Source organism: Eubalaena glacialis, chromosome 9, assembly GCF_028564815.1.
Source record: "Eubalaena glacialis isolate mEubGla1 chromosome 9, mEubGla1.1.hap2.+ XY, whole genome shotgun sequence".
Lineage (NCBI taxonomy): Eukaryota > Metazoa > Chordata > Mammalia > Artiodactyla > Balaenidae > Eubalaena > Eubalaena glacialis.
Genome location: NC_083724.1, coordinates 48,649,070 through 48,666,639, shown reverse-complemented (window position 1 = coordinate 48,666,639; position 17,570 = coordinate 48,649,070). Strand labels below are relative to the sequence as shown.

The window sequence follows — 17,570 nt, the reverse complement described above, 5'->3', positions numbered from 1 at the left end:
CATGGGTAACTTAATATTTTAAGCCCACTGTGGACCTACTGCTCAATAAAAGATTCCTTTCAAAATAGTATATTAGTGTTCACTGTTCATTGACAATATACCTTGTCACCCAAGAATTCTGATAGAGAGGTACAGTGAGATTAATGTTGTTTTCATGCCTGTTAACACAACATCAATTCTGTAGCCCATGGGTCAAGGAGTAATTTCAACTTTCAAGTATTCTTATTTAAGAAATATATAATGTTTCATAAGGCTATAGCTGCCATAGATAGTGATTCCTCTAATCGATCTGGGAAAAGTCAATTGAAAATCTTCTGGAAAGGAGTCACCATTCTAGATGCCATTAAGAACATTTTGATTCATGGAAAGAGGTCAAAATATTGACATCAATAGGAGTTTGGAAGAAGCTGATTCCAACCCTCATGGATGACTTGGAGGGGCTCAAGACTTAAGTGGAGGAAGTAACGGCAGATGTAGTGAAAGTAGCAAGAGAATTAGATTTAGAAGTGGAGCCTGAAGATGACTGAATTGCTGCAATCTCATGATAAAACTTTAATGAATGAGGAGTTGCTTCTTGGATGAGCAAAGGAAGTGGTTTCTTGGGATGGAAACTACTCGTGGTGAAGATTGTGGAAATAACAAAGTATTTAGAATATTACATAAACTTAATTGATAAAGCAGTGGCAGAGTTTGAGAGGATTGACTCCAATTTTGAAAGAAGTTCTACTGTGGGTAAAATGCTATCAAACAGCATTGCATGCTGCAGAGAAATCATTTGTGAAAGGAAGGGTCAATTCATGCAGAAACTTCATTGTTGTCTTATTTTAGAAATTGCCTCAGCCACCCCAACCTTCAGCAACCACCACCCCGATCAGTCAGCAGCCGTCAGCATGGAGGCAAGTTCCTCTACCAGCAAGATTATGACTTGCTGAAGGCTCAGATGATGGTTAGCATTTTTTGGCAATAAAGTATTTTTTAATTAAGGTGTGTACATTTTTTTTAGACATAATGTTACTATACACTTAATAGACCACAGTATAGTGTAAGCATAACTTTTATATGCACTGGGAAACCAAAAAATTTATGTGACTCTCTAAATTGCAATATTTGCCTTAGTGGCAGTCTGGAACCGAATCCACAGTATCTCTGAGGTATGCCTTTAATGTTAGAACTTGAAGGGATCTGAGAGATCATGTGATCCAATCCTGTTCATCTTACACATGAGGAGAATGAGGTGCAGAGAGACCAAATTGACTTGCCAAGGTTACCAGCTAATTAGTGACACAAAATACCAGCGCCCCGCTTCCCAGTTCTTTTTTTTTTTTTTAGGCAGAATACTCTTTGACATAAATTGCAGCAATATCTTTTTGGATCCACCTCCTAGAGTAATGAAAATAAAAACAAAAATAAACAAATGGGACCTAATTAAACTTAAAGGCTTTTGCACAGCAAAGGAAACCATAAACAAAACGAAAAGACAAATCACAGAATGGGAGAAAATATTTGTAAACGGTGCGACTGACAAGAGATTAATCTCCAAAATATACAAACAGCTCATGCAGCTCAATATCAAAAAAGCAAACAACATAGTTCTCTTCTCATTACATCACTTGGATTGTGAGTTAAGCTTGGGAAGCTCCCTGGAGTTAGTCACTGATGATCGATCTTGTCATTTGTTTCCTCCAATATATTGGGTAATAACATTAGTTACATTTAAAAAACAAGAAAAATAGAAGTAAAATCTCAATGAAGTTCACTGATTTAGGATAACCACTGTTTACCAATGTAGCTGATGCATAGAGTGATAGAATAGTAGCAAATGGATTTAAATCTCAGGATGAAGAAACTTTTTTTTTTGTAGTTTCAGAAATGTGGTCTAAGGAATATGGGTAAAATGAGTGTGTAGGAAAATGTCTAGTTTCCTTGGGCTTTTAAAAAATGCTTGTTTTACTTCAAAGTTTATAGAAAAGCATTTGTTGAAAGTTGACTGTGTGTAGGATGTTGTCCTAGGTTCTGTGAAAAAAATAAAAAGTTTTTATTGAGATTTATTACTTACCATTTGAATTTCTCAAACTCCTAGAAATACAGAGAAAAACAACTTTAAATTTTAAAACACAACAATCTTGAAGTTGCAAAAGTAGGGCATTGAATGAGAATAATTGAATATGTGGCACATTAAAAAATGTGAAATGCAGTTCAGAGTATATTCATAACACTTTAAAATTCCTTGTGGATGGAAATCCATTTCCCTGCTTCCGTTGAAGTGCTTGATCTGCCAAAACTAGATTAGCCAAAGCACTAAGGCGTGGTTAAAGTATAGAAATCCAGTATTTTGCCAAATCCTAACACAGATGGGAAAAATAAGTACCAACCCTCACACCTTCTTGAGCCCTTTGCCATTTGGGTTCATAGTTCTTACAGGCCTGGTTTGCTGATTCCTGGCTTATTTTTCATGCAGTGTTTGTTAAATCAGTTTCTCCCGTACAATAAATTGCCCTGAAAGAGCAAGGCAGTTTGCTTTGGAAACCAAATGAACCCTTTCGGGTCACTTGGTATCTTGTGATACAATTCATTTGAAACTTTATTTTGCAATATGGAAATATTTAGGAAAATTAGTAAACTAGAGATGATATGAATAATTTGGCTCAGAGAGTCACTCACGTTTTTACTTCTTTGTAGCTTTGAAATCATTGAAAGGGGAAATAAAAAAGAGAAGAGGAGAAAGATTGTGCTGGAAAGGATGTTTCTGAGATGAGTTAGGAGTGGTGGCTGAGAAGTTGGGCATCTTGAAAGCCCAAATTGGTTTCAGACAGTAACTCCTACAACCTGCAGGTCTGAGGCTTTTGCAGAAAGCTGTTTGATGGTAGCTGCTGTCTTGGGATGACCAGTTCAGGCTCTGAGATTGACTGATCAGTCAAGCAATTTGGATATGGGCCCCTGGATCAGAAATTGCACAAAGGACGATGGCAGCAGTGAGTAGAGTGAATTTCATAAGTTGTCACGATTCTCTTGAAGCACTCGTCTTGGCTCTCTGTGCAGCCTTGAACTGAATACCATTGAATTCCACCTGGGGGAAACAAGAGGTCATGGTAGAAGAATCCCTTGGGAGGTACAACCTACCCGGCCTCAGTTGCTTCAGATAACTAACAGGTTAAAAAAACAAAGACAAAGGAAAACAAAGCAAAAACTCTAGGTCTATCAGGATACAATCATCTTGCCTTTTAAGAACTCCCACCTAAAGTTATTCTAGTTGTGTGCATTGCAATACAAAAGCTTTGAAATTGTAAAGCAAAATAGCTTTCAAACTCAGTTCATAAAGCTATGCAATTGCCAGTTTCTGTGTAGAAATTTCTGAAATGTTAGCTTTTTAGAAACTTCCTAATAATCATCCCCCAGTTTTACCAGGTCATGAGTTATTCAAAGGGCCGAATCCACAGAAGGGTCATTTAGATGTGTAAGTGCTTCTTAGGAATGGAGGTGTGTCGTTGACCTCATTTAATTTTCCCCCAATTACAAGTAGTAATGCATGTTCGCTGTGGAAAATGTGGACAATACACAAAAGTGCAAAATAAGTGACAACAATGTCCTGTAATCTTAGCACTCCCAGTTTCAGTTGTATGGGGGAGAACACAAATGAGCAATTCTCTAAAGGCAGCAAAACATGGTTGGAAACTTGAGAAAACAGTAGCCTTTCAACTGTGGGCGATTTTGCTCCCCAACCCCAGGACATTAGATAATGCCCATAAACATTTTTGTTGCTACAACTTGGAAGATATTACTGGGATGTAGTGGGTATAGGCCAGCAGTGTGCTAAATATCCTACAATACACAAAATATCCCTGTATAACAAAGAATTATCCTGCCAAAGTGTCAATAGTGTTGACAAACTATTGATAAAACCATCAAAAGCCTAAGTTCCAGTGGTATTTGTTTTGCATCAGCATGCAATGGCAGACTTTCCATGTTAGGAAACTGCTTTTCCCACAACATTGTAGTTATTCCAGGTCCTTGACCCAACCAAGAGCTATTGTCAAGATTTTGCTGTATAAGCTTCCAAGCTCTTTCTTATGTGCAGAGTTTTTATGGTAAGTTGACTAGATGGTTATCTGTCCACCTTCAGGAAATGAAGTCACTGAGAGCTAACATTTCATGGCTCCAGGGGGGCTTGGCCCCTTTCCTCTTCAATAAGGAAAGGGTTCTTGACTGGTATGGGTGAGAGTCAGAGGGAACTTGGGGCTCAGAGAGGGGACATAGGTTGAACAAAGCTCAAGTAACCCTGTTAAAACCAAAACCCCAGTAGACATGACCTCAAATTTTCTTCCTCTCTCCCAACTGACTTTGATTTCCTCTAATTTTTTTTCTCCCCTTCCATTTCCATAGAGAAATTTAGAGTTTTGCTTTGTGGATTTTTATACATAAGTGGCATACTATACGTACTGTTTTGCAACTGACTTTTTTTCTGCTCAACAGTGTTTTAAAGATTTTTTTCATGTTAACAAAGGGATCTGGTTCATTCTAAGTATTACATAGCAATCCATGGTCTGAATATATCATAGTTTAACACCTATAGACAAACATTTAGATCATTTCCGTTACTTTACTATTAAACATAATGCTGCAATGATAACCTTGATACATGCCTTTTTGTGTTACATGTAAATATTTCTTTGCAGTAGATGCCAAGAAATAAATTGCTTTGTAGACAACTGTGCTCATTTAAAATTTTAACTGAAATTCACAAATTGTCTTTAAAAAAGTCAAACCAATCTAAACTGTTATTAGAAAATGTATGAGAGTTCCCATTTCCCCATATTGTCACAACCCTTGATATTATAAAACTCATGATTTTTAGCAATCTGATGGGTTAAAAATATTATTTCTGTAATTTGCATTTCTTTGATATTTACTGATGGGTTGAGCTGCTTTTTATGTGTTTTTTTTTTTTTCTTCAAAGTTTAGGGCTGCTCTGTTTATTTATTTATTTATTTATTTATTTATTTATTTATTTATTTATTTATTTATTTATGACTGTGTTGGGTCTTCATTTCTGTGCGAGGGCTTTCTCTAGTTGTGGCAAGCGGGGGCCACTCTTCATCGCGGTGCGCGGGCCTCTCACTGTCACGGCCTCTCTTGTTGCGGAGCACAGGCTCCAGATGCGCAGGCTCAGTAATTGTGGCTCACGGGCCTAGCTGCTCTGCGGCACGTGGGATCTTCCCAGACCAGGGCTCGAACCCATGTCCCCTGCATTAGCAGGCAAATTCTCAACCACTGCGCCACCAGGGAAGCCCTGCTTTTTATGTTTTTAGGTTAAGTCATTTTTATCTCCTCTTCTGAAAATTGCCTTTCTATTTCTTTAACAAGTGTTTTTTTTTTTCCTTTTTTTTGATTGTTGGTCTTTTAAAAAATGAGTTTTTTAGAAGTTCTTTATTCTGGGTAGATATTAATATTTTCTTGTTTTTTCCCAATTATTTTTGCCTGGTTTATTCCTTATCTTTTATAGTTTTGGAGTTATCATTCATTTCATAAATTTTAAAATACTGATATATTCAAATTTATCATTTCCTTTATGATTTTTGTCTTTTGGATGTTAAGGAGGCCTCCTCTCTTTCAAGCTTAAAATATGTTCTTCAATATTTTCTTCTAATGTTTTCATCATTTGGATTTTTATGTTTCTCTCTTTAATCCATGTGGACAAGGCCAGCTTCCTGGGCATTAAACCTGTGTGATTACACAGAGCCCTGCACTTAGAGGGAAATTATGTATTAATTTTTTGTGAGGATGTGAATGGTGTGAATGAGGCAGTATATAGATTTCTTTAGGAATGTGTGCTCTGGAGTTAAGTACTCACATTTGAATTAGACTGCAACACTCCTTAACTGTGTAACATCATGCAAATTTCTTAATCTTTCTATGCCTCAGATTTCTTATCTTTAAATTGGGAATAGCGACAAGATCCAGCTCATATCATTGATTTATTGGTGTGATGTAATCTAGGTAAAGCCCTTAGTATAGCATGTAGTAAATGCTCAGTGAATGTTTGCTCTTACATAAGGAGTTTTCCTGTGCTCATTTTAGTTAAATGTTTTTAAAGTGTTATGACTTACCTTTAATATGGACCTCTTTTATACAATACTGTCCAGGTTTTGTTCTACAGGTTCCAAAGTCCAAAAGACATCCATGGAAGGGGATTGAGAGGTTGCATGATCTACAAATCACACCTCCAACACCTACAAATACAGGACAGAAAAAATAAGGGAAAAATAGAGATGGACACCAGAGACAGAAAAAAAGACAGAGAGAAAAGAGAAATCCAAAAATAAAGCAATGATTTTCAGCTTTAAAAAGTATGCAGTATTTTATAAATTGATTCTAAAAAGTCACATAAATTTAAAATATTTTTATTTGGAGAATTTAATAGGGGAAATTTCATAACGTATGCTACATTAAAGAACTGGAAGCACTCTGAACTGATACTAATAAAACAATGAAGCCAGGTGGGCTAAACAACTTAGTTGGTTAAAATGTATTCAGTTCCTCAGAGCCTAATTAAATCAAACCAAAGTTATTTGGCCAGAATATTTAATTTCAGCCATATATCCACTGTTAGGTCTTCATTTCCATGTCTAAGGAAGTACATTATATATAGTAGGTTCTCTGTATTTATTGTTTGATTAATATTTACATATTGGTAATCTTCAATACTCAAATTCAGTGGCTTAAAAGTGTTATTTATTTTGGTTATGTAGAAATAGCCCAGAGATTTTTGACCTTGGTCAACGTAGATAAGATTGGAAGACATTAACTGGAAGATTACTTTCCAAATCTGACTATGCATCAGATTTACTTAAGCAGTTAAAATGAACACAGATTTCCACAGCCTCCACAGAACCTGAGTTAGAATCAATAAGAGGTGGGGCCCAGGAATCCGTACTTTAGATATCCAGAAACAGTGGAGGGTGTGTGATTTGAATGTAGATGTCTGGACCAGTTTTTGAGAACCACTGGTTCTACTGAATTCAGGAATCTCCTTTATAATAACCCCTATAGGAAGCCTTGGCTAGTGATGGAGAGCTCATCATGATTAAACCAGTGCAGATTGTTGAAGAATTCTTCTGAAATTGAGCTGAAATTTGTCTTAATGTTCATAGTTCCAATCTTTTAATATATGAAAACCATTGCTGTTCCACTCCTATTCACTGGTTAACTCTAAAGAAGAGTTTACTAAACATTTTGTGCAATGTATTTTATATCTCCGACATATTGGGGATTAGAAGATATCACTTTTAATAGAAAATAGTCTGGCTGATAAGGCTAATTAACCTCTGTTGACTATTCTCCCCAGCTTCAAACTCATCTAAAGATATTTTGGAAATATCACATTGGTTTTCTCATTGAGCATGACAGAATTTCAATCCATAATCAATGATCAACCAGCAAATATTTTTTAAAGAACTAAGCTTATGCCAAGGATTCTGCTAAGCAATTTACATTTCCCACAATAAATCTTTCAGGCAGGTATTATAGTTGCCCACATTTCACATAAAAGAAAACTGAGGCCTTAAGATTTTAAGTAGCTCACTTCAGTGGCAGAGACAGGAGTTGAAAGAGGTCTGATGAAATCCAAACCCCTTGTTTTTAGCAAGCACACCATGTCACTGAAGTTGCCTTTGTGTATCCCAAACCTTCTGATGTCACCTTCTTCTTGCTGGAGATTTTGACTCTTCCAAGATTCAGGGTCAGTCTCCTGCCCAGAATACTAGGGCTGCTTGCTTCTTCAGGTCATGCCTAAGGGAGTTTTCCTCCTGGACTCGTGATTTCTCAATTCATAACTTGTCCTTAATGATCCCCTACATAGCTCAGACCTTGGTGCCAGTGGCCCCCCCGGTGGAGAGCTTATATGATGCCAGATCTTTCTCTGCCATGCCTAAGGCCCCTGGACTGTTTTCCTGGATGAGATCTGCTCTAGTTTCTTTCTCTCCCTCTCAGATGGTCCTTCTTCCTTCTGATTCCACACCCAATATCCACAGCCTTCTTCCTAAAACCTTGGCCCTGACATTCTTTACTACAGCTGAAGGCGATGCCTTAACTTTTAGGCTTTCTGCTGACCCTGTTTGTTCCATTGCATGAATACTTATAAATATGTTCACAGATCCATTTCCTTTCTTCCAGTCTCTTTTTGTCTGAAAATTTATTGTTGGTTTTATTAATATAACTAACATATGATATATTCCAATTTGACAACTAAATTTAAAGTTTCAGGTTTTATGTTAAATTAATAGTTTCCTCACATGATTAATTCTGAAGTATCCTCTTCTACTTTATGATCTTATTGTGGGGAAAATCTAATAGACTATATTTAATTACTCAAATGCATATTATAAATATATATGTAATTATTTAAACATTATAAATCATGATGATGGTGATCTTTTTAAAATAGCCATCTCTTACTTCATGGACACTCCTTACTTCAAAATTTCTCTTTATGCTGAATTTTCTTCTTTTACCCTCACATCTTCCCTGTGTATTCAACAAAATTAATGCAATCTCCTGCCTCAATCATTTTTTTCATGATATCCAAGACAGGGAAGATGTTCTCTTGAAATTTTTCATCTATTCCTATGTTCCCTTCCACATTCTTTACAGAAGAGAAGTGTAAAGACTTAAAATGCAGCAGAGACCCAAGCAGTTTGAGTTTGCTCCTGCCCTTTCTGCAAGGGGTAATCAAAACTCTATTGCGCATTGTATATAGTAATGAGGGTAGTGTGGGAAGCAGAGACTACAAACAAGCGGTCCAGGGGCTAGACCTGGTCTGTTTAACTTGCATAGTGCTTTCAAAATGTTAACATTTAAAAGTTGGGAGAGTTTTCCTGCAAACCTGAATATCTGGCTTCTCCTGAAGAATCAGATTTGGCAGTGTTCAGCTCTCCTTTCTCCATGTCAGCTGGGTACTGGCTTCCCTCCTCTGGTTTTGTTACTGGATGATCCCCCCCACCCCCCCATTTATATTATCTGACCAAACACTTTAGGCATTTGAGATGGTGATCCCAGTATTAGGTACCAAAAGTCTCTAAGTCTCAGTATTAGAATTTTATTTACCTCTGGGATACCTTTTAGATTCTTCCTACTGACATGTGGTCTCCAGACCAACAGCATCGGCATCACTTGGAAGCTTGTTGGAAATGCAGACTCTCAGGCCCTACACCTGACCTGCTGAATCAGATTGTGCATTTTAACAAGATCCCCAGGTGACTCATATGTACATTAAATCTTCTGACTCTAAGAGACCCTGCCCTGTTAACCCCTGGGTTCAGCATAGAGCAGCCATCTTCATTAACCATATTACCATTTCATTGGGAAGGAGAATTCCCATGTGCTTAAACATGCCTGTTTGGAGATATTACCTTCATGAACATCTACCTAATTTGAAGGGTCTTAGGAATTCTGTAAAAGGGATTGAAAGCTCTCTGTTATGTGGTTCTTTTATAAATGAAGGAATATTAGAGTTGGTGGTGATGAGCACATAGAAAAAGTGCTGGGAGAGCCTTGTCTATGCTTATTTGGTCTAATTAATTCATTTTTTGGGTCATATTTATAAGGGCTTCCTGCCTAGATTGATTAGTTCCAGCTTAATGATAATAATAGCAACATGTGGGCCACCATCTACCAGCTCAGTTTACTCATGTATAAAATGGGAAATAATAGCACTTAACTCATAGGATTGTCATGTGGATTCAGTGCATTAATACAAATAAAATATTTAGACCAGTACCTGGCATATAGTAAATGCTGAATAAATGTTAGCTCATTGTTATTTAAGGGTTTACTCAGGCTTTGTTTTAAGGACGTTTAGTACTTTATTTAAGGCCACCCTCCACTTATATTGTAATTCTGCAATTTCTTGAGTAACTTTTCCTCTTTTTTGATTTATGTTTTCTTAATGACTTACCACCTAAGAGGCAGAATAAGATAAAAGCGCCACCGAAGACAGTCCTTCTCATTCTAAGATTTCTAGCCAAAAAAGAAGATGGATGGAAAGACATGTACCACCATTAAATCTTTCCTAGGGAAGTAATAAAGTTGTACATTTGTTAGCTATTATGAAAAGGGAAATCACTAAATAAGTTTCATTTCTTTCATTAAGAAACTATAAAGAAATTCATTTTGTGAAGGAGGAAAAACAATGTACCTGTCTATGTCAAAAATTCACCATAAAACTTTTCTTAGTTCCAGAACATTTTTTTTTTTTTTTAAACATCTTTATTGAAGTATAATTGCTTTACAACGGTGTGCTAGCCTCTGCTTTACAACAAAGTGAATCAGTTACACATATACATATGTTGCCATATCTCTTCCCTCTTGCATCTCCCTCCCTCCCACCCTCCCTATCCCACCCCTCTAGGTGGTCACAAAGCACCGAGCTGATCTCCCTGTGCTATGCGGCTGCTTCCCACTAGTTATCTATTTTACATTTGGTAGTGTATATATGTCCATGACACTCTCTCACCCTGTCACATCTCACCCCTCCCCCTCCCCATATCCTCAAGTCCATTCTCTAGTAGGTCTGTGTCTTTATTCCCATCTTGCCAGTAGGTTCTTCATGACCTCTTTTTTTTTTTTTTTTTTTTTTTTTTTCCCCTTAGATTCCATACAGAACATTTTAAGTTTAGCTGTCTTCTTATTATCAAATACCATTCCCTCCCTTAATAATTTCCCTGAATTGCAAAAACAGGAAATAATATAGATAACGTTTCTAGAATAATATCGTGTTAAAAATACTTTTAACTATTAGCCAAAAAATTTTTATTTATGCTTCCTCATAAACTACTGCTTTCATTGCAAATGATCATATTTATAAGGAAAGTATTTATATGATAGTTAACAATAGTTAACACTTATTAAAATGAAGAGAAAGAAATTGTCAGATTGGCTAAAATATAACATTTCAGTTATGCATAACTTACCTGCCTTCTTCATAAATGTATTGTGGGAATTTTCTAGGTCTGAACTTCTTTAAAAGATAACAAGTAAAATTTCTGATGTAATAAAGTTCGTTATAACTGAAACCAACAAGTCTCTGATCCTCTAGATTCCAAACAGTTTAAACAGTAAAATTTGCCCAAGTAAACAGGAAAAATTTTCACTGGAGCACTCTGATCTATATGGAACTTAATTGCTTTATTTATGAAATTAACATAATAAGGCTAAGTCAGGCAGTTGTTAAACTAATTAACTGTAAATATGGCTAAAGATTTCTATGTTCACTATGCTACAGATTAATTAGTTTACATACACATAGCCACTTGGGCTTTCTATTGGTTCATTATATAAAGTACTTGATCTTGATATTTTTAAAAATGCCATGTAATCTTTACAGTAGAACTTGGTGCATTAGAAAGCAATTTGATTTTTTTTTAAACATCTTTACTGGAGTATTATTGCTTTACAATGGTGTGTTAGTTTCTGCTTTATAACAAAGTGAATCAGCTATGCATATACATATATCCCCATATCTTGTCCCTCTTGCGTCTCCCTCCTCCCCTCCCTATCCCACTCCTCTAGGTGGTCACAAAGCACAGAGCTGATATCCCTGTGCTATGTGGCTGCTTCCCACTAGCTATCTGTTTTACATTTGGTAGTGTATATATGTCCATGCCACTCTCTTAGTTCGTCCCGGCTTACTCTCCCCTCTCCCCGTGTCCTCAAGTCCATTCTCTACATCTGTGTCTTTATTCCTGTCCAGCCCCTACGTTCTTCAGAACGATTTTCTTTTTTTTTTTTAATTCCATATATATGTGTTAGCATACGGTATTTGTTTTCTTAATTTTTTTAAACATCTTTATTGGAGTATAATTGCTTTACAATGGTGTGTTACTTTCTGCTTTATAACAAAGTGAATCGGCTATACATATACATATATCCCCGTATCTCCTCCCTCTTGCGTCTCCCTCCCACCCTCCCTATCCCACCCCTCCAGGTGGTCACAAAGCATGGAGCTGATCTCCCTGTGCTATGTGGCCGCTTCCCACTAGCTATCTGTTTTACATTTGGTAGTGTATATATGTCCATGCCACTCTCTCACTTTGTCCCAGCTTACCCTTCCCCCTCCCCGTGTCCTCAAGTCCATTCTCTACATCTGTGTCCTTACTCCTATCCTGCCCCTAGGTTCTTCAGAACCATTTTTTTTTTTTAGATTCCATATATATGTGTTAGCATACGGTATTTGTTTTTCTCTTTCTGACTTACTTCACTCTGTATGACAGACTCTAGGTCCGTCCACCTCACTACAAATAACTCAATTTCGTTTCTTTTTATGGCTGAATAATATTCCATTGTATATATGTGCCACATCTTCTTTACCCATTCATCTGTCGATGGACACGTAGGTTGCTTTCCTGTCCTGGCTATTGTAAATAGAGCTGCAATGAGGATTGTAGTACATGATCTTTTTGAATTATGGTTTTCTCAGGGTATATGCCCAGTAGTGGGATTGCTGGGTCATATGGTAGTTCTATTTTTAGTTTTATAAGGAACCTCCATACTGTTCTCCATAGTGGCTGTATCAATTTACATTCCTACCAACAGTGCAAGAGGGTTCCCTTTTCTCTACACCCTCTCCAGCATTTACTGTGTGTAGATTTTTTGATGATGGCCATTCTGACTGGTGTGAGGTGATACCTCACTGTAGTTTTGATTTGCATTTCTCTAATGATTAGTGTTGTTGAGCATCCTTTCATGTGTTTGTTGGCAATCTGTATATCTTCTTTGGAGAAATGTCTATTTAGGTCTTCTGCCCAGTTTTGGATTGGGTTGTTTGTTTTTTTGTTATTGAGCTGCATGAGCTGCTTGTATATTTTAGAGATTAATCCCTTGTCCGTTGCTTCGTTTGTAAATATTTTCTCCCATTCTGAGGGTTGTCTATTCGTCTTGTTTATGTTTTCCTTTGCTGTGCAAAAGCTTTTAAGTTTCATTAGGTCCCATTTGTTTATTTTTGTTTTTATTTCCATTTCTGTAGGAGTTGGGTCAAAAAGGATCTTGCTGTGATTTATATCATAGAGTGTTCTGCCTACGTTTTCCTCTAAGAGTATTATAGTATCTGGCCTTACATTTAGGTCTTTAATCCGTTTTGAGTTTATTTTTGTGTATGGTGTTAGGGAGTGTCCTAATTTCATTCTTTTACATGTAGCTGTCCAGTTTTCCCAACACCACTTATTGAAGAGGCTGTCTTTTCTCCATTGTATATTCTTGCCTCGTTTATCAAAAATAAGGTGGCCATATGTGCGTGGGTTTATCTCTGGGCTTTCTATCCTGTTCCATTGATCTGTATTTCTGTTTTTGTGCCAGTACCATACTGTCTTGATTACTGTAGCTTTGTAGTGTAGTCTGAAGTCTGGGAGCCTGATTCCTCCAGCTCTGTTTTTCTTTCTCAAGATTGCTTGGGCTATTTGGGATCTTTTATGTTTCCATACAAATAGTGAAATTTTTTGTTCTAGTTCTGTGAAAAATGCCATTCGTAGTTTGATAGGGATTGCATTGAATCTGTAGACTGCTTTGGGTAGTAGAGTCATTTTCACAATATTGATTCTTCCAATCCAAGACCATGGTATGTCTCTCCATCTGTTTGTATCATCTTTAATTTCTTTCATCAGTGTCTTATAGTTTTCTGCATACAGGTCTTTTGTCTCCTTAGGTAGGCTTATTCCTAGGTATTTTATTCTTTTTGTTGCAGTGGTAAATTGGAGTGTTTCCTTAATTCTTTTTCAGATGTTTCATCATTAGTGTATAGGAATGCAAGAGATTTCTGTGCATTAATTTTGTATCCTGCTACTTTACCAAATTCATTGATTAGCTCTAGTAGTTTTCTTGTAGCATCTTTAGGATTCTGTATGTATAGTATATCATCAGCAAACAGTGACAGCTTTACTTCTTCTTTTCCGATTTGGATTCCTTTTATTTATTTTTCTTCTCTGATTGCTGTGGCTAAAACTTCTAAAACTATGTTGAATAATAGTGGTGAGAGTGGACAACCTTTTCTTGTTCCTGATCTTAGAGGAAATAGTTTCAGTTTTTCACCATTGAGAATGATGTTTGCTGTGGGTTTGTTATATATGGTCTTTATTATGTTGAGGTAAGTTCCCTCTATGCGTACTTTCTGGAGGGTTTTTGTCATAAATGGGTGTTGAATTTTGTCAGAAGCTTTCTCTGCATCTATTGAGGTGATCATATGGTTTTTCTCCTTCAATTTGTTAATATGGTTTATCACATTGATTGATTTGCATATATTGAAGAATCCTTGCATTCCTGGGGTAAACCCCACTTGATCATGGTGTATGATCCTTTTAGTGTGTTGTTGGATTCTGTTTGCTAGTTTTTTGTTGCGAATTTTTGTATCTATGTTCATTCAGTGATATTGGTCTGTAGTTTTCTTTCTTTGTGACATCTTTGTCTGGTTTTGCTATCAGGGTGATGGTGGCCTCATAGAATGAGTTTGGGAGTGTTCTTCCCTCTGCTATATTTTGAAAGAGTTTGAGAAGGATAGGTGTTAGCTCTTCTCTAAATGTTTGATAGAATTTGCCTGTGAAGGAAGCCATCTGGTCCTGGGCTTTTGTTTGTTGGAAGATTTTTAATCACAGTCTGAATATCAGTGCTTGTGATTGGTCTGTTTATATTTTCTGTTTCTTCCTGGTTCAGTCTTAGAAGGTTGTGCTATTCTAAGAATTTGTCCATTTCTTCCAGGTTGTCCATTTTATTGGCATATAGTTGCTTGTAGTGATCTCTCATGATCCTTTGTATTTCTGCAGTGTCGGTTGTTACCTCTCCTTTTTCATTTGTAATTGGATTGATTTGAGTCTTCTCCCTTTTTTACTTGATGCATCTGGCTAATGGTTTATCAATTTTGTTTATCTTCTCAAAGAACCAGCTTTTAGTTTTATTGAGCTTTGCTATTGTTTGCTTCTTTTCTTTTTCATTTATATCTGATCTGATCTTTATGATTTCTTTCTTTCTGCTAACTTTGGGGTTTTTTTGTTCTTCTTTCTCTAATTTCTTTAGGTGTAAGGTTAGGTTGTTTATTTGAGATGTTTCTTGTTTCTTGAGGTAGGATTGTATTGCTATAAACTTCCCTCTTAGAACTGGTTTTGCTGCATCCCATAGGTTTTGGTTCATTGTGTTTTCATTGTCATTTGTTTCTCGGTATTTTTGATTTCCTCAGTGATCTCTTGGTTATTTAGTAGTGTATTGTTTAGCCCCCATGTGTTTGTATTTTTTACAGATTTTTTTCCTGTAATTGGTATCTACTCTCATAACGTTATGAGGTTGGAAAAGATACCTGATACTATTTCAATTTTCTTAAATTTACCAAGGCTTGATTTGTGACCCAAGATATGATCTCTTCTGGAGAATGTTCCATAAGCACTTGAGAAGAAAGTGTGTTCTGTTGTTTTTGGATGGAATGTCCTATAAATATCAATTAAGTCCATCTTGTTTAATGTATCATTTAAAGCTTGTGTTTCCTTATTTATTTTCATTTTGGATGATCTGTCCATTGGTGAAAGTGGGGTGTTAAAGTCCCCTACTGTGATTGTGTTACTGTCCATTTCCCCTTTTATGGCTGTTAGCATTTGCCTTATGTATTTAGGTGCTCCTTATTGGGTACATAAGTATTTACAATTGTTATATCTTCTTCTTGGAATGGTCCCTTGATCATTATGTAGTGTCCTTCTTTGTCTCTTGTAACATTCTTTATTTTAAAGTCTATTTTATATGATATGAGAATTGCTACTCCAGCTTTCTTTTGATTTCCATCTGCATGGAATATCTTTTTCCATCCCCTCACTTTCAGTCTGTATGTGTCTCTAGGTCTGAAGTGGGTCTCTTGTAGACAGCATATATACGGTTCTTGTTTTTGTATCCATTTAGCCAGTCTGTGTCTTCTGGTGGGAGCATTTAATCCATTTACATTTAAGGTAATTATTGATATGTATGTTCCTATTACCATTTTCTTAATTGTTTTGGGTTTATTATTGTAGGTCTTTTCCTTCTCTTGTGTTTCCTGCCTAGAGAAGTTCCTTTAGCATTTGTTGTAAAGCTGGTTTGGTGGTGCTGAATTCTCTTAGCTTTTGCTTGTCCGTAAATTTTTAATTTCCCTGTCGAATCTGAATGAGATCCTTGCTGGGTAGAATAATCTTGGTTGTAGGTTTTTCCCTTTCTTCACTTTAAATATGGCCTGCCACTCCCTTCTGGCTTACAGAATTTCTGCTAAAAGATCAGCTGTTAACCTTATGGGGATTCCCTTGTATGTTATTTGTTGTTTTTCCCTTGCCGCTTTTAATATTTGTTCTTTGTATTTAATTTTTGATAGTTTGATTAATATGTGTCTTGGCGTGTTTCTCCTTGGATTTTTTTTTGTTTTTAAACATCTTTATTAAAGTATAATTGCTTTACAATGGTGTGTTAGCTTCTGCTTTATAACAAAGTGAATCAGTTATACATATACATATGTTCCCATATCTCATCCCTCTTGCATCTCCCTCCCTCCCACCCTCCCTATCCCACCCCTCTAGGTGGTCACAAAGCACCGAGCTGATCTCCCTGTGCTATGCGGCTGCTTCCCACTAGCTATCTATTTCACATTTGGTAGTGTATATATGTCCATGACACTCTCTCACCCTGTCACATCTCACCCCTCCCCCTCCCCATATCCTCAAGTCCATTCTCTAGTAGGTCTGTGTCTTTATTCCCATCTTGCCACTAGGTTCTTCATGACCTTTTTTTTAAAATTTTTTTTTTCCTTAGATTCCATATATATGTGTTAGCATACTGTATTTCTTTTTCTCTTTCTGACTTACTTCACTCTGTATGACAGACTCTAACTCCATCCACCTCATTACAAATACCTCCATTTCATTTCTTTTTATGGCTGAGTAATATTCCATTGAATATATGTGCCACATCTTCTTTATCCATTCATCCGATGATGGACACCTAGGTTGCTTCCATGTCCTGGCTATTGTAAACAGAGCTGCAATGAATATTTTGGTACATGACTCTTTCTGAATTACGGTTTTCTCAGGGTATATGCCCAGTAGTGGGATTGCTGGGTCGTATGGTAGTTCTATTTTTAGTTTTTTAAGGAACCTCCATACTGTTCTCCATAGTGGCTGTATCAATTTACATTCCCACCAACAGTGCAAGAGTGTTCCCTTTTCTCCACACCCTCTCCAGCATTTATTGTTTCTAGATTTTTTGATGATGGCCATTCTGACCGGTGTGAGATGATACCTCATTGTAGTTTTGATTTGCATTTCTCTAATGATTAATGATGTTGAGCATTCTTTCATGTGTCTGTTGGCAATCTGTATATCTTCTTTGGAGAAATGTCTATTTAGGTCTTCTGCCCATTTTTGGATTGGGTTGTTTGTTTTTTTGTTATTGAGCTGCATGAGCTGCTTGTAAATCTTGGAGATTAATCCTTTGTCAGTTGCTTCATTTGCAAATATTTTCTCCCATTCTGAGGGTTGTCTTTTTGTCTTGTTTATGGTTTCCTTTGCTGTGCAAAAGCTTTTAAGTTT

General features: G+C 36.6%; 1 protein-coding gene across 1 annotated transcript; it reads right to left on the bottom strand.

Moving 5' to 3' along the window:
* Window positions 1-2,942: 2,942 nt before the first annotated feature.
* C9H9orf57 (chromosome 9 C9orf57 homolog) lies at window positions 2,943-10,043 on the bottom strand. The gene is made up of 3 exons (XM_061201188.1): window positions 9,950-10,043; window positions 6,105-6,260; window positions 2,943-3,067 (listed from the first exon to the last, which is right to left on the bottom strand). The coding sequence occupies exons 1-3, from the start codon at window positions 10,041-10,043 to the stop codon at window positions 2,943-2,945; spliced, it is 375 nt and encodes a 124-aa protein (XP_061057171.1).
* Between the last annotated feature and the right edge of the window lie 7,527 nt (window positions 10,044-17,570).

Bases quoted from the DNA above. Each gene is read 5' to 3' on its own strand.
- C9H9orf57 (XM_061201188.1), bottom strand. From the start codon at position 10,043: ATGTCTTTCCATCCATCTTCTTTTTTGGCTAGAAATCTTAGAATGAGA. The intron at 6,261-9,949 runs GTAAGTCATTAA...GTCCATCTCTAT, and splicing joins CTTATTCTGCCTCTTAGGTG to TTTTCCCTTATTTTTTCTGT. The intron at 3,068-6,104 runs GTAAGTCATAAC...TGTTTCCCCCAG, and splicing joins AAAAGAGGTCCATATTAAAG to GTGGAATTCAATGGTATTCA.